The sequence below is a fragment of the Benincasa hispida genome, chromosome 9 (assembly GCF_009727055.1).
Source record: "Benincasa hispida cultivar B227 chromosome 9, ASM972705v1, whole genome shotgun sequence".
In the NCBI taxonomy this organism is placed as follows: domain Eukaryota; kingdom Viridiplantae; phylum Streptophyta; class Magnoliopsida; order Cucurbitales; family Cucurbitaceae; genus Benincasa; species Benincasa hispida.
This window is the reverse complement of record NC_052357.1, coordinates 76,489,634-76,510,964: the sequence shown is the minus strand read 5'-3', so window position 1 is coordinate 76,510,964 and position 21,331 is coordinate 76,489,634. Positions and strand designations below refer to the sequence as shown.

At 33.6% G+C, this 21,331-nt stretch overlaps 3 protein-coding genes across 4 annotated transcripts; all 3 read right to left on the bottom strand.

Annotated features, from left to right (window-relative positions):
- Positions 1 to 6,335: 6,335 nt before the first annotated feature.
- Positions 6,336 to 14,982, bottom strand: LOC120085691 (L-ascorbate oxidase homolog). Its single transcript, XM_039041834.1, has 8 exons — positions 11,800 to 14,982; positions 11,593 to 11,702; positions 9,670 to 9,940; positions 8,450 to 8,549; positions 8,022 to 8,367; positions 7,122 to 7,487; positions 6,960 to 7,038; positions 6,336 to 6,876 (listed from the first exon to the last, which is right to left on the bottom strand). Exons 1-8 carry the CDS (start codon positions 11,938 to 11,940, stop codon positions 6,664 to 6,666), a joined length of 1,626 nt encoding a protein of 541 aa, XP_038897762.1. The 5' UTR covers positions 11,941 to 14,982; the 3' UTR covers positions 6,336 to 6,663.
- A 257-nt stretch (positions 14,983 to 15,239) lies between these two features.
- Positions 15,240 to 15,861, bottom strand: LOC120085692. The gene has a single exon (XM_039041835.1). It carries the CDS (start codon positions 15,745 to 15,747, stop codon positions 15,421 to 15,423), a length of 327 nt encoding a protein of 108 aa, XP_038897763.1. The 5' UTR covers positions 15,748 to 15,861; the 3' UTR covers positions 15,240 to 15,420.
- A 1,876-nt stretch (positions 15,862 to 17,737) lies between these two features.
- On the bottom strand, positions 17,738 to 20,910 carry LOC120087140. 2 transcript variants are annotated; one of them, XM_039044036.1, is made up of 5 exons: positions 20,692 to 20,910; positions 20,451 to 20,572; positions 19,270 to 19,434; positions 19,006 to 19,155; positions 17,738 to 18,065 (listed from the first exon to the last, which is right to left on the bottom strand). In XM_039044036.1, the coding sequence occupies exons 1-5, from the start codon at positions 20,726 to 20,728 to the stop codon at positions 17,997 to 17,999; spliced, it is 543 nt and encodes a 180-aa protein (XP_038899964.1). In that variant the 5' UTR covers positions 20,729 to 20,910; the 3' UTR covers positions 17,738 to 17,996. The 2 variants fall into 2 exon arrangements, with proteins under 2 accessions (XP_038899964.1, XP_038899965.1); XM_039044037.1 differs by having other exon boundaries at positions 19,006 to 19,082.
- Positions 20,911 to 21,331: the final 421 nt, after the last annotated feature.

The window sequence follows — 21,331 nt, the reverse complement described above, 5'->3', positions numbered from 1 at the left end:
GAAGAGCGCCTATTGTGCTTCGATAGATATATGGATCGGAGAGTGGTTGTCCATCGGTCTTGGATAATTTTCTGCCTTGTACACAGGGTGAGGGCATTGGCTTCACATCAGACATGTTCAGCTTATGCAGTAAGTCATCCACATATTTGGATTGATTTATCAGTAGACCAGACTCAGTGTAGTGGACTTGTATGTCTAGGAAGTAGTGGAGTTTCCCCAAGTACTTTAGTGCAAACTGAACATCAAGAGTTTCGATTAGTTGTTCAATTAGTTTGGGATTGTTACCTGTGATGATGATATCATCCACATAGACAAGTAGAAAGATTACTGACGCCATCGATCAATAAATAAATAATGAAGTGTCCGAGCTGATAGAATCCCCTTTGTGTTAGGACGGAACTTAGTGTAGTGTTCCACGCTCATGGAGCTTGTTTTAGGTCATAGATGGCCTTATCAAGTTTGCAGACATAGTCTGGATGTTGAGAACTGACATATCCAGGAGGCTGACACATATATATATCCTCTGTCAACTTGCCATTTAAGAACGCGTTGTTGAAGTCAAGTTGTCTGAGGGACTAGCTTTGTGATACATTAACACTTATTACTACCCGAATCATTGATGATTTCACTACAGAGTTGAATGTCTCAAAGAAGTCCACGCCATGGTGCTGATGAAAGTCCTTTGCTACGAGTCGGGCTTTGTATCGTTGTATCGAACCATCCATATTTCGTTTTAATCGAAATATCCACTTGTTGCCAACTATATTGTATGACGGAGAAGGCGGGACCAACGTCCAAGTCTTATTTTTCATGAGGGCAGAGTATTCCACATCCATAGCATTATTCCATTGAGGGGTTGCGATGGCAATTTGGATCCGTGTGGGCTTTATTTGAGACCAGTCAGTGGCTTTGCTTGTCATCTAGGCTTTGGGTTTTAATATACTAGCCTTTGCTCTGGTTATCATGAGGTGAGTTGGAACAACTGAGGGGCGAGAGGTGACTGCAGTTTGTGGTGAGTTAGCCAAGGACAAGTTGTCTAGAGGATATGACATAGTTGGTATAGTGGAGCTGTATGTTGGTCTGGGCTGTTTTGATTCGTGGGACATGGTGAGACCTGTTCGGTACTCAAGACGAGGAGAAATTTGGGATTGGATTATGGGAGTGTGTATGGACTGGAGGTGGTGTGTTGTTGTGAGTATTTTGAGCTTGGTCGGATAATGGCATAGGTGTAGGATTCATTTGTGATGTCGGCCTTGGCTGAGGTAGGTTGTTAAGCACTGTCTGCAAGCTCGGAACTATTGATTCAACTATTATGGGGTCTATCGCCTGGGCGATCTTGGTAAACGATCGGGACTCTGCAATCATGGGGTCTATCGTCTGGGCGATCCTTGTAAGCGATAGGAGCTCTGCGATCGTGGGGTCTGTCGTCTAGATGATCTTGGTAAGCAATGGGAGCTCTACGATTGTAGGGTCTGTCGTCTGGGCGATCTTGGTAAACGATGGGGATGCAAATGGAAAATCGTTCTCATTAAACTTCACATGTCGACTGGTATAGACTCGGCTCGATGGACTTAGGCATCTGTATCCTTTATGGTGTGAGATGGGTCTAATGTACACGCATTTCTCTGAGTGTAGTTGAAATTTGTGACTGTGGTATAGCCGTAGATATGGAAAGCAAACACATTCGAATGTTTTTAGATTGAAGAGATCAATGTTAGTGACAAACATTACATTGAAGGGTGATTTACCTTGCAGAACGGTTGTAGGCATGCCATTGATCAGGTAAGCTACTATGGAGAACACCTCCCACCAAAATGACAGAGGCATAAATGCTTGTGCAAGTAGCGTGAGTCCAGTTTTGACTATATGTCGATGCTTGCGTTTTACTCGGCCATTCTGTGCAGAGGTGTATGGGCAAGACTTCCATAGTAATATACCTTTTGATTCACAAATGCGATGAATTCTATCATATTCTTTTCCATTGTCCGACTGGAGTGTTTTTATCCCTGACTTAAATTGAGTATTGATGAGTTGAGTGAAGTGATTGAAGGCAGACAATGTGTCACTCTTTTGTCTCATGGGATATATCCATACATATCTACTGTGGTCATCCAAGAATAGTATGTAGTACCGATATCCGTCAGTTGAGGCGACTGAGGCTGGTCCCCATACATCCATGTGTACTAGTTCAAATTTGTTTGATGCTCGAGATTTAAGTTTGGAAATTACAGAGCACTTACTTTTCCTAGTTGACATGAGTCACAAAATTCATTTTCTTCATTAGATTTGAAAGGTAGATTACATTCTTTGATGATATAGTCTAATGTCTTAGTTGACGGGTGTCCTAGTCTTCTGTGCCAAGTAGCTCTCGACTCAACTACATTTATCCTGATTCCTAATAGAATAAGTGTAGCTGGTGATTATTTTTTTACTGAGTCGGTCCTCCTCTCTTTGTATTGCCGTTTAGTACGCCAGCTCTTTTCAGCCGATACAACCCTTTGTCAAGCTCCCCTTTCAACAGTGTTTTTCCCGTAGCCTTGTCCTTTATGATACAACAATCAGTGTGAAATTCAATAAGTACAACAATGTCATGAGCTAGTTTGGATATACTAATCAAGTTCTTTGCAATGTTAGGCACAAATAGTACATCATTCAGTATAAATTCATTTCGTCCGTCAGACAAGTAAGATTGACCAGTGTGAGAGATATGTAGTTTTTCACCATTTCCTACAATAACCAGTTCATTACCTCCATACTTAGTGGGATTGTTGATGTTGTTGTAGTTTGGTGTAGCCATGAAGGGGTTGGAAACCTGTGAGGTCGTGAATACAACAGTGGTATTGTTATTGGGACTAGATGATCCGTGATTGTCTCTGCCTTGACCGGGGTTCTGAGAAAACTCCTTATCAAACCGATGATAGCAGACCAAGGCAGAATGACTGTATTTTCCACAAACTTGACAAGTTGGTCGACTTGTGTTATTGTTTCGTCCTTGACCTCTATTTTACCCATTGAATGGGTTGTGGTTTGGACTATTACCTTTTGGATTGTTTCGTTATTGCCGACTTGTGTTGTATGCGGGATTGAACTGTGGCTTTGCTCCATTTGTGTGCCTATTGAAAGCTATATTGACAGAGGGATTCTGGGCAAAGGAGCTATGTAGTTTGACAGAGTTATGATGTTTTAAACGTTTTTCATATGAAAGAAGTTCAGATTGCATATCTAACCAAGAAATACCTGGTTTACCTTGTATCCCCACGACTACCGGGTTATATTCTTTGTTAAGGTCAAGAAGAACTTGAGAGATCAATGCTCTGGTTGAAACAGGGCTTCCCATCTAAGCCAGGTTGTCGGAGTGCAGTTTCATTAGCTTCAAATACTCACTTATCTTCTAACTTCCTTTTCTTGTCTGCTGGAAAACTTGTCGTAGGTAGTCTTTTTCAGCTTTAGATTGAACACCAAGCAACTCTTGGATGGCTTCCCAAAGTTATTTTGCATTCTCGTATCCCATGAGTTGGACCGCAACGTCTGGAGCCATTGAGTTGTATAGCCATCCTAGCAGTAGTTGGTCGACGACCAACCACGCTTCATATTGGGGATTTAGGCATCTCTCTACTGATAGACTTACATTATCATCATTGACCACCTGAGAGCTGGAGGTGGCTTCAGAGGCGTTGTTGATCGTGGCTGTTTGGACGAACATGGGAGGACAAGGGATCTGCCTCGAGAGATGTCCTTCGAGTTTGTAGTTGCGTAGAATGGGTAGGGCTAGAGTTTTCCACAGCATAAAGTTGCCTCGTTCAAGTTTTGTGGTGGTAAGCTGATTGAATAGTTGGTTTAGTGGTGGTGTACTGAACTTCACTGGTTCAATGGAGGAAGAACTTTCGGCAGGGGTGGTGTTGGCCATGGAGCTCTGATACCAAGTTGAAGAATGACTATTTAGGGGGTTTTAGGATGAATTTTTCCTTGTATTTCTTGTTGTATATTGGGTATAATCACCCTCTCATTTTATACACAGTGGCCCTCTGTTGTGGGCACAAAATAATACAAAAAAAGAATAAAAGAATTGGTACAGATGGCAGACGTCCTTTGGAGGAGTTGGAATATTTTTCAACCAATTTATAATAGATTTGGTAACTCATCTTTTTGGACATTCTTCTTCTTTTTCTTCATGGCGTGAGTTTCCTTGTTTTTCCTTTTTTTTTTTTTGGGTATTATTTACCTCTCTAACAAAGAGAATCGTGTTTCCAATCCATATTCCTGAGGTAATGTAAAACGTCGACGTATTGCCTTCTCATCCATAAAGATTAAATTATTGATATTGTAATCGGTACTACAATATAGGTGTTGAAATGATCGGACAATTCGAACAATTCAGAATATTAACCCAAAATATAAAGGTTGGATTAAGTTAATTTTGTTTTTGGATTGGGTCGGGTTAAACTTTTTCCATTTTTTTAGGGTTAGATTGGGTCGTAAAAAAAATCTAATTGACCCAACTCAACCTGAACTATACGTATATTTTTCTTAATTTAAAGTTCAATTACTTTGGATTGATTGATTGTGAATTTTAATATATTTTTTTAGAATTGTGATGATGTTTGTTTTTATTCAAAATTTGTAATAAATATCATAGATATCTGGTATTTAATATTTGAGTTTTATGAGATTTTACTTATTAGTCATATGTTGTAAATAAATTTACATATTTTAATTAAAAAAATAAGTTCTAACCCGATAACCCAACCCAACTCAACCCGAATTTTAAGGGTTGGGTTGGGTTGAAGACTTTTTTCGAGTCTTTTGGGTTGTCAATCCAATCAACCCAACTCATGTATATCCCCAGTAGTATCACACATCCCTTCTTTACACTATAATTTTTTCTTCATAAATATTTGTCAACCTCACACTAATGTTAATAGGTTTTACCTTATTTTTAAAAGCGGATCGACGTGACACATAAAGAATGAAGATAGTATAGAAAAATGTTCATAGTAACCCTAATATAGAAAATTTTTCCATATAACAAGTCCAGAGAAAGAAAGAAAAAAGGGCATTATAGTAGAAGTGTACAAGTGTCAATTTTACAAAAATATGGATGAAAATATTTGTAAAATGTAGGTGTGAATAGATATTTTTGGAAAAATTATAAAAACAAAAAAAAAAAAATAAAAAAAATGGTTTAAATTAATAGACAAACATTTTATATATTTTCACTATATTCACATTAGTAATTCTTCATTGCTTATTTTTTTTATGTTTTATAGATTTTGTACGTTAGCATGAAAATGTTAATTCAACCTTTCATGTTAATATTGAACTTATAGAGTGAAAATATCAACAAAATGTATATACATATATATAGCACAACACAGATTAAATTTAATTTCAAATTAGAGGTTCTGTCTATTCAAACACTTTTTTGTTTGAATTTTAACTTAATTAATCAGCCTCCTAATTTCATGCCATTGTTTCAAGGGCCATTGTTGCAATTGACCTTGAAAATTACAAAATGTATAAACCACCTACGAATTATAATTGTTATCATAGTTAAACTTAAACCTTAAAATTATAAGGTTGTTACAATAAAATCCAAATTCTTGTAGCAACCCAATATTCATAACCAAGATCAAAATATAATAATATAAATATTTGACTTTATTCATTAACTCCCCACAAAAGTGAAAAAAGAAGTGGTTTTTGCAGTTTGTTTTTTGTTCTTTTTTTTTTTTTTTTTTTTTAATTTATAAGAAATGCATTTTTTGTTTCTTAATATTTAAGAGCTTAATTGTCAAATTTTATAGGTTTGATGAAGTGGTTAAATGTATGAGGGTGTTTTATTACAACCCAGTTGTAGAGAGATTGAATTAGAAAACATAAGGTTAAATTGCAGATTTATCATGTGCTTTGAAAGTTGTTGCTGTTTAGTTCCTAAATTTTAAAAAATAAAAATTCTCTTTAAACTTTTAGCTTTCAAAAAAATTATAAATCTACTAAATACAAAATTAGAAGGAAAAAAAACTTAGGATTCAATTAGGTATAGAATTGAAATTTATATGTAAATCTGATGGAAAATTATTTGTTTTTTCCGATGTTTTCCCTCTTCTCCACCGACCATTAGTGCTCATCAAAGCAGAACAGACAATCCATCTTCAAGATGTGAACAAAATGGAATACAGAAAGATAAAAACTATTTGAGCCATTCTCAAATCATTTTCAGACACGTGGCCCAAATAGCATCTATTAATATTCTATACTCCATCGAAAAGAGTGACAAAGGTCAACAATGAATCTGGATTCACGCTGCACGAGAATACTTAAAGGAACAAGAAAAATTACGCGAGATTCTCATGTTATTCTGGATTGATAGATTCTTCTATCCACACCTCAAAAGCAAATCTTGATATTAACGAACGTTGACAGGTAACAATATCATAAAGAAGAGATGACTAAATGGGTAAGGATATCGAATAATATCTTGCGAAAGAATGTGACCCAACCCCGAGCTGGGGTCGATTGGAGGACCGGGCGGTTATAACTATAGTTCCTGGTTACAACAATATGAAAACAAAGAGGCCTTGCTTTTCATCATATATTAAAGCTAAGATAGACTTTAACTACCTTGTTTGGGCGGGGGTCTAAGTATTTGGAATGGCTACTGATTTAGAGCGGTCTAGTGTGTCTACCACTAGCCCTGCCACACAGAAGAGCGTTCTTTGGAATGGGGAACTCGTCCCTGAGCGAAGTCGATGGCGTATAGACACGGAGGTAGAATTGTTGTCCAAGATACTGTCTTGCCCAAAATTCCGACCTCACATTCCACATCCCCACGTTATCGAGGGCCACGTAAATTGCAGTCCATGAGTAAGGGTATACCTGCACCAAACACCATCATCAGGCCATTTAAACAGAATAATTGTGGGGCAGAAAGCCAGAAGGGATCAATGGTCGATGCTCACCTGAGTCGTGCAACGGGCAATTGCATCCCGAAGATTGTATTGGTTTCTACTAGACTGCGTCCATTGGCCTCCATCCATGCTGAAAATAGAGCAGTTTTAGAAATTGAGTTTTTCAATCATAGACTAACCATTGAAACATATGTGTCAAGTATGCAAGCTTACCCAACCACGAAGAAAGAGTAGCCATCAATATGCCAACTTTGGACAATGTTCTCATTGTTTTGGAACACAATTTCAACAAAGGCTCTATAGTCTGCACCCATCACGGATGTGTCGAGGTAGATTCCTCCACCGGTAGGCCTATCAGAGATGCTTCCAACGCGAAAAACCCCTCCGATTTTGAAGAAGTCCGCAAGTTTTAAGGGAGTGTCAGCAGGGATGAACGACACACTGTTAACCGCATACCTTTGTTTGCGGTTGACTTGACCAGCAGAATTGGAAAGTATGATGGTTTTGGTTGTGTTTATGAGACCATAGTGATATGACCCTTGTGGGTTTGGCCTTGGTCCACTGGCTGTAAGATTGGTCCTGCAAAACAGAAAAAGTCATAAATCAAAAAGACTATACCAAGACATGGAAACAGACTAACCCATTGGTCTGATTCCGTAAAATAATTAAAAGCTTTTATGGAAAGTTGCATTAAATATGTTTCCAGCGCTCCCTACATATGGATTCTAGACATTAATTTGGTTCATAATGTTTATATCCAAAAAGCTAAACCCCCGTTTGGTAAACATTTGGTTTTTGAAAATTAAGCTTATTTCCTCCTGTTACTTACAATGAATTTTATCTTTTTTAAGTAGAAGAATTGAATTCTTAGCTAAATTTCAAAGCAAAACAATTTTTTTTTTTTTGAAACTTTTGTTTACTTTTTAAAAACATCGGTAGAAAATAAATAACAAAGCAATAAACTTAGAGGTGAAATGATATTTATAGGCTTAATTTTTAAAGACTAAAAACAAAAACGAAATGGTTACCAGACAAGCTTACTTGTTGTTTAACCTATAGCCTATTTACTACTTGACTCAAGCTAGAAAGGATGGTAAAAAGAAAGTATGTAACCTGATAGAGCGCGCTTGGTTGAGGGACCAATCGATCTGTATTGTTGGACCGCCAGGAGAAGGACCTTTGACAGGGCCAGCAGAGTTACTGTAACGAAGAATGCCAGTGGTAGTGAGCACCCGAGAAGTGAAGCGAGTGGAGACGACAATGTAGTAGTCCTGAGCTGGCTGATCAGCCGTGACAAGCACAGAGTAAGACTGACCAACATGAACGTCGAGTGAGGAGTAGGTCGTTTGAAGGGTATGTGTTCCCTCCACTTCTACAAGCTTCATTTTATGACCTTGAATTCGGAAGTTGAGGGAATGCTGCAGCCCCACATTTGAAATTCTCAACCTGTAAGTTTTTCCTACAATAGCATTGACATAAATGATGATCATCTCATTTCCATTGTGCTTTGAATCAGTAATCGAATTACACAGGGAATGTACCTTGTTCGACGCTAAAAGAGGTATCATTGCCACGGCCATTGATGAGGATTCCATCTGGAAATGGAAGCTTCTTACCACGATCCAGATGAGCCTTCAGGGTCTATTCACCATCCCCAAAATTTAAAAGCTCAGATAAGAAAAAAGAAGATACAGAAACTTGAAGCCTCTGACGAAGGGAAAATGCTATTCAAAATACATTCAACGTATGGATAGATCATAAGCTTCAATTTGTTTTCATCTATCTATTTTTCAGGTACTATTGTAGTCTCTCAAACTTCAAATATTGTAGCCAATTTTGAGCTTAGTCCATACCTTGTTGTACTTAAACAAAAATTCAAACATGGTATCACCCACAAATCTTCATTAAACTCAGTTTCATTTAGACGCCCAATGCCTAATCTAGAAGCATTTACATAATTTAAACACCCAAGCATAAAATGATATATATTTTCAAGTATATCAAAAAGTTTATTACATTTAAATTTATGTTATTTAGTGAAAAAATTTCCCAAGTTCATTACATTTGTTTCTTTAAGATAATTATATATATAGATATGTTTTATAAGATAGCTAAACAGAATTTAAATTTCAGTTAAATAATGTATAATTGCATTTCTCTATAACTTTTCAGAAAAGAATTGTATATCTCTGTAAAATAATTGGTCAATAAAATAATTCTTAATGCAAAATTTAAAAATTAAAATTAAATTATTAGAATATTAATATAGATCGTTTTCAAATATTAAAAAATAAACTAAAATATTTACAAATATAGTAAAATGTTATTGTCTATTAATAAATAGTCTACTATGTCACTTAACAAACTTATAGATGTTTATCCGTATGTGTCTGAAATTTTGCTATAGTTAGAAAATCTTTTTCAGTACTTTTTCAATTTAAAAACAATTTCCCAATTAATTTCCTTGAATGAACGAGAATTGAGCAATAACCATTTTCAAAGTTTTCGGTACGAAACGAGCATTCCCAAGTCATTATTAAACCCCACCGAACCAAAAAGCGAACATTTGATTCGGTCGCCAATAATTCAAGGTCACGGAGTGGACCCCACTACCTACCGACGGAAAAAAAATTTGCGATAATGCGATTCGCATTCACCGCCCACTCCCCGGTTTCCAACATTTCCTTTTTTTTTCCCCTAAAAATTTTGAAGAAAAAAAAAAGAGTAAAAAAATGCTCGCTGGGGAAGATTAAATACATACCGTGTGATTGGACTTGTACCAGTCGCCGATGAGAACGGTGTAATCGCCGTCGGGATCGGGGAAGGGGACGGGAATCCGAGGGCGGCTGAGGATTCTGATGCCACCGAAACCGCCGGCGGCCTTGTGGAAGGCAAGAGAAGGGAAATAGTAAAAGCTGCCGATCTGATCCTTGACTTGGAGAATGTACGTGAAGTTCTTCCCGGGAGGGATTGGGCACGTTGTTCCATAAACACCGTCTTCGTATGAATTTCTTCTCTGTTGAATTCCGTTCCTGAAGTTTACACAATTCAAACTCCAATGTAAGATGATGAGACTACTCCAACCTAAAAAAATAAAAATAAAAATATATATACACTTTTTTTCGTCCAAAAATAGTTGCTTAATTCGTTTAAATCTTGAAATAAATTACTCATTTAAATATTTTACTTTCTACGAATAACATTTCGAAGAACGATGAATAAAAAGGGTTAAAATATCATTTTTAGTACTCGTTTCACTTTATTTGAGTTATATACTTTTAAATGACCAATTTTAAACTATACACTTTTAAACATGATTAATGGTGCTAGTTTATGGTTATTTTTTTAAAGAAAAAATTAGTATCTATTAACATTTCTTTTATGAATTTTGAAAATATGACAAAAATATAGTTACATATATTTTAACTTTTTTACATGAAAATTATTATTATTATTTAAATAATTTAAAAAGAATAATTTAAATGACTAAATTTAAAATTTTTAAAAAGTAACAAACTAAACTTAGACCATTAAAATACTAAAATAAATAGAACTCAATACTTTGACCAACAGAAAATGTGGTTAAGTACTTAAATGTTGAAATAAACTATTTTGCTCTCTTTTGCCTCTTCAATATTGATCTCAACTTATATGATTTCAATACACGTCCACTTCATTACCTAAGGTCTATGTATTAAATAATCAATAATTGAAATAACGGTGAGAATTAAAATTTTCAATTTCCTTTTTTTTTTTTTTTTGAAAAACCAATTTCGATCCAAAAGAAACTATGGGGACCAAAGTAGTCATTTTAAAAGTTCCATTAGAGGAAAGGAAGGAAAAAAAGGAGAAAAACTGAAGCTGTTGAAAATTTCTTGGTGGGCCAAACATCCCAATCTACCCATTCTCTACTCTGCTTTCTGGTACATGTTATCGTAAAAGCACTCAGACCAAAGTGGACCACAAAAAAGAAAAAAGAAAAAAGAAGATAATAATCAATCAATGTTTCCGCCGGTGAGAGGTTTTAATTACTCAAACGACTTCCATTAATCATGAGATAGAAGCTTTCTCAGCAAACAAACTTCCATTCTCCATTATTTTGCTTGGAATTTAATCCATAATGTTACATACAGACGGTGTTATGGTAACAACTACGAGTAGTCTTTGTCAAAACTCAAAAGAACTCCAACTTTAGTCAACATTATAAAAACATCAAATCAAACACAAACAACAGCAGCCGGATCCAAACAAGATACAAATTAGAAGCAACATAGTTAAAAGTATTGGTATAATTAAATTTGCCGTAACTCATCACCATCGATTAGCGATCTAATATAGTATCAAAACAGTAAACAAAAAACATATCAAGAGAGGAGTTGTATGTGAAGTAGAGGAGGATGACAAGTTGAAAGACATCAAAGCATACTTTTTAAGCAAGAAAAGCAGAAGTCAATGGAAGCTTGAAGACTGAGATCTCTATAATAAAGAAACTAATTACAAATTCACAACACGACAAACACTCTGGCACTGAACTCTAGTACAGTAATAGGCAGTATAAGTGGGGCGGTGGCTGTTGGAATTTACTTCTTTCTTTTTTTTTTCTTTTTTTTTCTAATTTAATCTTCTTTCTTTTTGCCGACTGAAATTGAGATGAAGAGAAGCAGAGAGAGTAAAAGGGAAATACCAGGAAATGAGGAAGGGCTCGTCCAAGCTGTTGAAGACATTGATGATGAGGTTGTCATTGGTGACACAGTGGATGTCAGGGCCAGGGAATTGGCCATTGATGAGTATTCCCTGAAGAAGAAGAAGAAGAACAGATCATGGAAGCTATTAACGATCAGATCAAAGAAAACAAAGAAAAGATGCAACACAAAGAAGAAAAAAAGCGGACCTGCTGGCGAACGCCGAGAGGGTAAATGTTGGCGTAGGAGACATTCCAGGTGAAGAAGCGGTAGGGATTTTCAGCAGAAACGGTGGAGAAGAAGCAGAAGAATGCAGAGAGTGCAAAGAAAGGTGAAGTTAGAGGAAGCATTTTTGGATTTGGGTTTGGATTATGAGATTTAAGAGGAGAGATGGTGATGGGTATTGAAGGTGATGAGATGGGGATGGCCGGATGGGGGAGTATTTAAAGTGGGATACAGGAAGAGCAAGAAAACAGTGGGTTAGAAGAACTAAGAAGACGAGTCTTAGCCGCAAAAGAAAATTATAAAATTAAAATTAAAAAATGGGAGGGAAAAATATTAGAATGGGGGCAATGCTACTAGTACAACAACACAGTATTTTTTGTTATTAGAGAGAATTTAAAGAAAGAAAAAAAAAAAACAGAAGAAGAGTGTGGAGTGTCGGTGCTGGGGTCCCACATTAACATTATATAATGCATTTTGCATGTATGTCTCTCACATGGCTTGGTTTTGAAGGCTAAGATAGCATGTGGTGACTGGTGAATTCTCAATTTTTTTTTTCAGAAAGAGTATAGGTTAATTATCGTTAATTATGACTATTTTCCGATTAAATTTAGTTATCTAACTTTTAACTTTGTATAGGATGTTCCTTATCATGTTAAACATGTTTAAAAAAAATTATAAACTTATAAAACATGGAACTCTTACTATCTAATTTTATGCCTAAATAGCCCATGAATCTTAAAAGACATTGAATATAACAAATGCTGGCCTATAAAACACTAATAAACTTTAAAAATAAATATAAAAATTCAAGAATCTAATTTGTCAAAACGTTATAAATTTAGTTGGCATATACTGGAAAATTTGTGAACTTTCTAAAAAAGAAAACTTTGCTACGAAATTTAATTTTTGTCACAAAAACCCAAAATGTCAAGAGAGCATAATCAATAGCATGTCCAGTATTTCATCATATCCAACCAATTTAGTCAAGACTCATCAATTATTAATGCTATCAGAAATTGATTGACGCTGTTAAAAGACAAGAATTGAATAGAAGCAAAATTCACTAATTAAAAGAATAAATTCATTTTGGTATTGAAGGTACAAGTTCTTTAGTCCAGAACCTTACTACAATATAACGAAGTATACTTCTACATTTACAATAGAACAAAACTCAAATGACTTGACCCTCCGGAGTATTTATAAATTCTCATAAAGAAACAAATCAAATGTAAAGGCAAATCTTTCCAGTAATTAGCCAACAAAAAGACCATTTTCAGCATAAAGAGGCCACCAAAATCAACAGAAAAGCACTGTTCTGAGAATTTGAAGAAAAAATAAAAGGAAACGTCAAATCTAGAATTTGAAAACGTTCCGCAAGAAGCGCTAAAACCATATAATAAGTTCAAATAATCACTACAAACAACGCTGACCCACAGACAGCTGCCAAACTTCCCTTTTGCTGCATGTGGACTGAACATTATTGAAACCATACCACATAATTATGCAATCGAATAAACCAAAACGCCAAGCCAAGCAACCTGATACCCCTAAACGCGGCAAAATTACATAACCTGTAGCATTGCAGCAGTGCTGAGTTAAAGCGCCCTGCCAAGTTATTTTCAAATCAAATGCTCATTATGTCTACAAATCATTTCAAATCATTTCAAATCAAGGTTAGGATTCTCTGACAATGACCCTCTTCTCGACACAAAGAATGGAATAGACAAATAATTGAAAAAATTTCACCATTGGCTTAAAATTTTGAATGCCAATTGCCAACAGACTTCACGCAAGCAACTAGTTGGGAGTATAATACCCCAAATACTAAGAGACGTGATCAATGCTTTCGATGAGCTATAGAAAATAAGTAGAAAAGAAGTCTAAGCAAGAATGTAGATGAGCTCAATAGATCATTGAATAGCTCGGTTGAGGCTAGGGATGAATGTAGTGGTACTGAACTACATACCGTAATGCTGAAAATTCAATCAGCTGTATGGCAAATAAGTTTGAAGTGGCTTCATCCATCACCTTGAGAGGTCCATTTGAAAAATACGTTCTCCCTCTTATTGACTACACACCAGCGGTTCATGCGCGATGCTCCTAAGTAGATGGGTCCAAACAGAAAAGGCTTTGATTATTCTCGTACTTGGTCATGAGTGATGTGAAGAAGGGCAATAACTTTTGAGAGAATTGGTTCAAATGTCCTACATCAAATAGCATAATCTTGGCACATCATGGTCCACGATTCAAGTCTGATAGGGTGCACTGTAGAGTGAGTTTTTTTTCCTAAGAAAAGGATAATGATGCAGGCATCACTAGAACATGTGGGCACAAAGTGAACTTTCTCTAATTAATGGCAACTTTATGAAGAATCAGCACATCTATTCTACCCTATAAATTTTCCTAACTATTATCCATCACTTGAATATGAAAGTGTGCCCTTGGATATTTTCCTCGGGCTAGTTGGTACTGATAGGCACAATTGGTTTTATAAGCAATGTCTTTGAAGTTTGAAGAAATGGGTTCAAAGTCCAAAAAGCTCTTATATCAGCTACAGCTCTTGGGAGAAGGAATTCCGTCTATCCTACATCACTATAATAGCATAACATAAGCTTTGTGGTATCCTTGTGCCAAAAATTTCGCCAGAAATTACACAATTGGGAGCTTTATCATTAGTCGACACATATTTGAGTTGAAGGTAAATTGAACTAGATGTTTCACCATTCGATCCAATTCCTCAAGTAGCAAACTTGTTCTCAGTTGCCATTCTTTCAAAAAAAAAAAAAAAACACTTAAGTACATCTCTCGGAATGCACTCATTTTGATGCAATCCACTCAATTGTTCAATCACAGCTTACCATGCTGCAAACTATTCTTTCTTTTGAACTTTCTTTTTGTGTGTCATTAGAGTGAGCTGCATAAAGATGAGTACAACATGATGCACTGAAATATTACTCTTCTTTCAAAGCCTACAATTTATCTAAATCGATATCTCTAAATGCAAATTTCTTGCTGAAAATGTATAAAGTAATTTCATCTCTTGCTATTTCTACACGAGAAGATCAACATTATATCAAGAAGAAACAAGACCGTAAAAATCATGAGCCATACTGGGAGTAAATTTCCTACAGGTACTCGGAAGTTTCCAAAAACAACCATACTACTTTTCATCAATGTTTATTCAGCATAGTTTTACAGAGCTCGAAGTCTTGAAGCATAATCACTCATTCACCCAACCATTTCTATCTACGCCTGAGTGGTAAGAATGATGACATACCATAAATGCGCAGCCCAGTGGGGACAGGGTCTATGAGAAAGAAGAATCATCATTAAAATCCTAAATCAATAGGGTTTTGTATTGCTTGAAACAACAAATTCAACCATCCAGTTCAGAATAACCAAAAAACAACGAACAAAACAAAACTTCACCGAAGATTGGATTGACCTCTTTATTACATTAGAAAAAGTAAACAAAAAGTGTCAGCAAAGGTTACAAACCGCAACAACAAAAATGCAGGGAAGTCTCCAAAATCGAGTAAAATTTGGGAAGCAGGAAGAAAATAAAAATCATGACTACAAACTCACAGAATGAAGACTTAAAGCAGTCAATCTTCTTCGCTGAATAGAAGGCGAAGCCTGGATGCGAAGAGGCCAGTGGACTCGAGGGATGCCTCATGAAGGAGGCTGCGCTTGATGTTCTTCATACGGTCAATTAGGGTTTCCTGTTCTTGTTTGAGAGCCGTAGTGTCCTCTTGAAGGTCGTGGATACGGTACTTCTGACCCAAAGATCGGAAGCTTAGAAGCAAAATACCAGTCATGGCGAAGAACTGAATGAAGCTATCCTTGCGTTTTAGCGCGTTAGCGAATAAACTAAGTGGCTTTTTGGGCGTTTGAAATTCAGGGGCTGAGCTTGACGGAGCTGAAGGCGCCATGGGAGGACTGTAACAGCGAAAACCCCCAACACGAAGGCAGAAGAGTAGGCTGAATAATTCTCTCTCTATCGATCGTAGAGGGAGGGAAAAGCAGACGGAGAGTATAATCGCCCCTGGGTGATAGTATTGTTTCATTCAGCTTTTATCCAATTACAATACGCCACGTCTTCAATGCAAGGAAACTGATAGGGTGTTCAAACAAACCGAATCCGATTGGGTTCAGTTCATTTTATTTTTTAATTGGGTTGGCTTAATGGTTTCTATTTTTGTTGGATTGGATCGGCCAGTCGGGTATAGAGTTGAATAAAAAAAATGGATGGACCCAATTCAATCTGAATTACATATATATATATTTAAAATGGAAGAATTTGAATTCTTTTATGTTTTTTTATTTAAGTGTTTTTTTTGTATAAAGTTTTTTATATATATATTTTTAAAGTGGATGAATTTGAATTCTTTTATGTTTTTTTATTTAAGTGTTTGTTTTTTTTTTTATTTATAAAGTTTGTAGTAGATATTATGGTTTTTTTTTTTTTTTTTTTGCAAAGGTATTAGATTAAAGCATGGGACAGAAGAACCGAACTCTAACCTTGAGGTTGATAGTGAATGCATTATGTCTATGTCTCATTTGGCGATATGATAGGTAAGAATTGAGTTTTTATGAGATTTTAATTATTAGATATATATTGTAGATAAATTTAAATATTTTAAATTAAGAAGGTGACAAATAATAACCCGACAATGCTACTCACTGGGTTGGCGACCATGTTGAGGTCATTTGGGTTGTCAACTTGACCAACCTCAATTTTTGAGTTGTCCAAAAATATGTCACAACCTAATCCAACTCAACCCACGTACACCCCTAGAAATCGATTTTTTCTTTAATTTTTTAAAAAAATGTTAAAAGTCGTTTTTAGTGCATGAACTTTCATAAGGTAACAATTCGGTCTTCTGAACTTACTTTGCAACAATTTAGTCCATGAACTTTCAATTTCGTAACAATTTAGTTATTAAACTTTACCATGTAACAATTTAGTCATTTTAATTTAAAATTTGTAATAATTTAGTTTCTATTATAGAAATTAGTATTAATATTTAATAAAATTTATTGTATAAAATAAACCGATAAAGTAATTGGAAACTCAATATTTTATAAAATAAAATTTTATATCATAAATAATTAAAAATTAGTTGATAAATTTTTGTACTTATTAAAAATTTGAAAATATAAAAACTAAATTGTTACAAAATTGAAAATATAGAGACTAAATCATTACAAACTAAAGTTTAGCAATTAAATTGTTACTTTCATAAAATTTTGGACCAAAACTATTTTTAACCAATATTTCAACTTGATGTCTGTACTGTATCCATAGAATATAGATATTCTCATATGTGTAAATAAAGAAATTTATAAAGAATTTGTCAAAGATTTCAATTCTTGCTCATAATTTTCAATATATTAAAAAATAAAATTAACTGATTCAATAAGTAGATATTATAATTTATGTATGGGGAACCCAAATTTTTTAATCTTGTATTTAGGTCTGTAGATCTTAATTTAAAATTGAAAATTCAACAACATCACAAAATTAAAAGTTTAAAAAAATATGGATAAAAAGAAAATTGTAGTGTGTGAAATTGATATGTAACAGCTGCCAAACTTATTCAAAAAAAAAAGAAGAAGAAGAAGAAACTTCACTTATGCATTTTTAAGGACAGAATTAAAAATAAGGTTATTTATTTTAAATAACAGAAAATAGCTCCATTTGAATCAAATAGTTACGAGGCGAATTGATAAAACCTTTCGTATATGAATATGATATAGATCATCGATATGAAATATTAGAACGGACAACTATTCAAATAATTATAATCATTTAAATAAAACAACGTAGAAGAATATTTCATTAATTAGAATATTGAAAAATTTTGTTTTATGTAATAAAATAAAATTATAAGTTTCACTTGCATGATATAACTAAAAATATCAAAGAATAGAAAACATAGCTGGAAATGTATTTTACAGCCTAAAATTCTACAATTAGAATATAATAAAATAGATTTTTTTTTGGGGAAAGAAAATACGTCAATTTAAAGCATAATATGTTTATAAAAAGAAAAAGAAGCAATATACCAAAAAATAAAGTTGAGAGAAAACTAATAATATCCAATGATCAGCATTACAAGATGAGGCACCGTTGGACTTCAACACCCACAAATCTCCGAATATCCTTCGAGAAAATGTATTAATTTTCCTGTTCTGAATTGCTTTGTAAACGTCGGTTTATATCACTTGCGAACATCTCTAAATATTCCTATAAAAGAAAAATTATATTGTATGTTAAATATATTTTAAGAAATCAAAGTCACGACTTCAATTTTTTTGTAATTGTAGGTATAACAATCAACTAGATAGCAATCACATAGAAATCAGATATCATTCAAATTCTATTTTTAAAAAAAGCAAAACCTAGAGACACGTATAATTTTCAATTTATTTATTTTTAATAAAGTTACAATTACCAAAAAAATCACAATGAATCTAATAAGAACTTGCTAATAGCACAAACCAACTCAAATTATAAAAATTCACTATGAACATATGAAAATTGTTTAGCTCCTTCAAGAGTATTCCATGGGTCGATGATATATCATACACATTTAAAAATTTCATGATTTTTTTTATATATAAAAACTACGTTTTTAATCTCTAGAGTTTGAAGAATATTTATATTTGGTCTCTGTATTTTCAAAACTTACTTTTTTCTAGACTCTAAACTATTTTAAAATATGTGCATTCAATTAATGAATTTTCAAAATGTACAATTTTATTCTATAAATTCTTCAGAATAGGTTTACAATGTTTTTGAAGTAATTTTTACTTAATTTAAATAATTATATGACATTCTGAATTTAAAAAAAAAAAAAGTCTATGTATAATTTTATGGAAGTAATGATTGTTTTTCTAATTCAAAATAATAATAATAAAAAAATACTCGGTGAACTTTTTAAACCAATTTTAAAAATTCAAAGACTAAGAAGATATTTTTTGAATTTAGAGATCAAATGCATATATTTTTAAAAACTTGAACACTCAAGAAATACATTTAAAAAATTTAAAGGACCGAACACACGTACTCATCCAAATTCATAGATTAAATAAATAATTCTCTAAAACTTCATGTATGTAAATGAATTAAAAGATTAAAAAGTAATTATATTGAAGATAAAATTAAAGATAAGAAAAAATGGTACCTCAGCAAGTGTCTCATCGGTGCACAATTCAGTAGCAACATCTTGACCACTACTCCCAGAAATTCGAGCTGAACTTTCTACCACAGCACGAAACACATCCATTGGACAATTGGTAGATACAACCCTTTGAGCAAGATCTTGGAGATCAATCTAAATAATACCATTTGTTTTTTATTTTATTTTATTTTTACTTTAGGTTATATATGCATAAAAATTGAATTAAAAGAAATAAATTAAAAAGAAACAAAGAAAAAAGGAATTTACCGTTGATTGTTCCAAACGGAGTGTCAAGATTGAACTGCCAAGATCCAGAAGAAGCGCTCCAAACTGTTGCATTCTAAGGCCTATTTGAACTAATTCTTCTTGGATTTGACCTCTTACCGTTGGATCAGTTGAAGACCCATCTTGCTCGAATCGCTCAGCAATTCGCTACATATATTTTTTTTTTCAATATAAATTTTAAATTATCAATGTCTAATATTTTCTCAATTTAGTTTCGATTATTCAAGAGTTGATTAAATTATATAAAATATTCGTAAATTTTAGTTAGTTTCAATTTTGCTTTTGGATTTTGAAGGTTTTTTTTTTTTTAATCAATCTTTTTGTTAGATTAACGAAAATTAATATGCAAAAAATTGATACGAAAAACCATTAACAACTCAAATTTCAACTACATCAAATGTTTAACATTTTTGTTACCTTTCATTTCAGGAAATCACTAATATCACATATGTTTACATAAACTTTCATCTACCATTCTAATGGAAAAGGATAAGGAAAAAGAAAAAGGGGGAAAAAAAAAAAACCCCTCTATGGGTGTTTTTCTTATATACAATTCTAAAGTTCAAAAATTAAAATGAGAGAGCTCCAACGTAATAATTAATGCAATTCAATCATTCTCTAAAAAGAAAAAAAAAAATACTACAAACACACATTCATGATATATGAATTAAGACTCTTGATTGATAGCTATTAGTTTCAAACAATTTTATAAAATTTGAAATTTTGCTAAGAATCTAAATGTTCCTTGAGAGAAGTAAAAATTAAAAACAAAATCATTTATAAAACCATAAAATTATCGACCTAACACATATAGCATGAACTTGTACATATCAAAATAAGCAAGGATTCACACACAACATCAAACAAAACAGATAAAAAATTCATTATTTATATGTAAACTCAATCTTTGCTAATTGACCTTAACTAATATAGCATGAACTAATAGGATTTTTTTTTCTTTTGAAAAAAAACAAAAAAACTCAATATGATTTATCAAGAGTTTGATAAAAATACATGTTAATTAGATCAAAACGTAACTAAATATATTTTTCGTCTCTTAAAGTTAATTTTCACATAGATACGACATTAATTACCATCTCAAAAGTCAATGATCAAATCTCCTACTCGTAGAAATGAAAAACAAAAATAAATATAACACTTACCGGCAGTGAAGAGATGGCATAATCACTTAGGAGTCGTTGTGCATTTCGCAAAACAATACCCAAAGATTCAGGGGTTTGCAGTTCTTGGGGATTGGTGGGCAGTTCAAACCTTGGTAGACTTCCTACATTTATTATTTAAAAGAGAACCAATAAAGCTCATTCAATAATTCAATTCAATTCAATCAACACATATATTTAAAAATGTTCAATGAAATGAACGACATAATGCTTGAGACATTACCACCATTTTGAGATATTGCGCGCTCGAATCGGTTCATGAACTCAGAAATTGTTGAGAAAGAATCAAGAATGGGCTAAAGAGAAGAAGGCAAACAAATGGAATTCAGCAATGAAAAGAGAGAAAATGCAAGAATATGATTAGTGAGAGACTTGAGGTTCATCCTTTAGGACATTTTCCATGAATATCAAAGGATGTTTGTTGATTCAATATGAATCTTGTATTGTTCAAAATTTTGTGTTTGAATGATTGATGGGTAATCAATGTACACCAAGAGGAACCAAAAATTGAAAAGGAAAGGCTTAGAATTTTGTGGTTCATTTTTTGCGTCTCAAAATTAAGTGTTTGATCAATTTTCCTCCTTTCATGGTCAATCAATTCTCCGAATAAAAAGCGTCTAATTCTGGCTATACTAAATTAGTTTTCCTCTTTTTTTTCTCCCTTTTTAAAACATGTTTATTACCAAAAAAAAAAAAAAAAAAATGTTGATGTAATCAGTTTAAAAATTCTCACGCGTAGATTCATTTTTAGAAGAAAAAAAAAAGCATACTAGGTTTTCTTATTTTCTATCAAGTCAGCATACTTTTAGAAATACGTGGGATCTACTACCATTAAAAAAATATTTCAAATCTCTAAGTATGGT

Excerpts from the sequence above, each read along its gene's own strand:
- LOC120085691 (XM_039041834.1), bottom strand. The coding sequence starts at position 11,940 with ATGCTTCCTCTAACTTCACCTTTCTTTGCACTCTCTGCATTCTTCTGC. Across the intron at positions 8,368-8,449 it reads CTCTTTTAGCGTCGAACAAG|GAAAAACTTACAGGTTGAGA; the intron begins GTACATTCCCTG and ends ATGCTATTGTAG. Across the intron at positions 7,488-8,021 it reads AACCAAGCGCGCTCTATCAG|GACCAATCTTACAGCCAGTG; the intron begins GTTACATACTTT and ends TCTGTTTTGCAG.
- LOC120085692 (XM_039041835.1), bottom strand. The coding sequence starts at position 15,747 with ATGGCGCCTTCAGCTCCGTCAAGCTCAGCCCCTGAATTTCAAACGCCC.
- LOC120087140 (XM_039044036.1), bottom strand. The coding sequence starts at position 20,728 with ATGAACCGATTCGAGCGCGCAATATCTCAAAATGGTG. Across the intron at positions 19,435-20,450 it reads ATGCCATCTCTTCACTGCCG|CGAATTGCTGAGCGATTCGA; the intron begins GTAAGTGTTATA and ends AAATATATGTAG. Across the intron at positions 18,066-19,005 it reads CCGATGAGACACTTGCTGAG|GAATATTTAGAGATGTTCGC; the intron begins GTACCATTTTTT and ends TTTCTTTTATAG.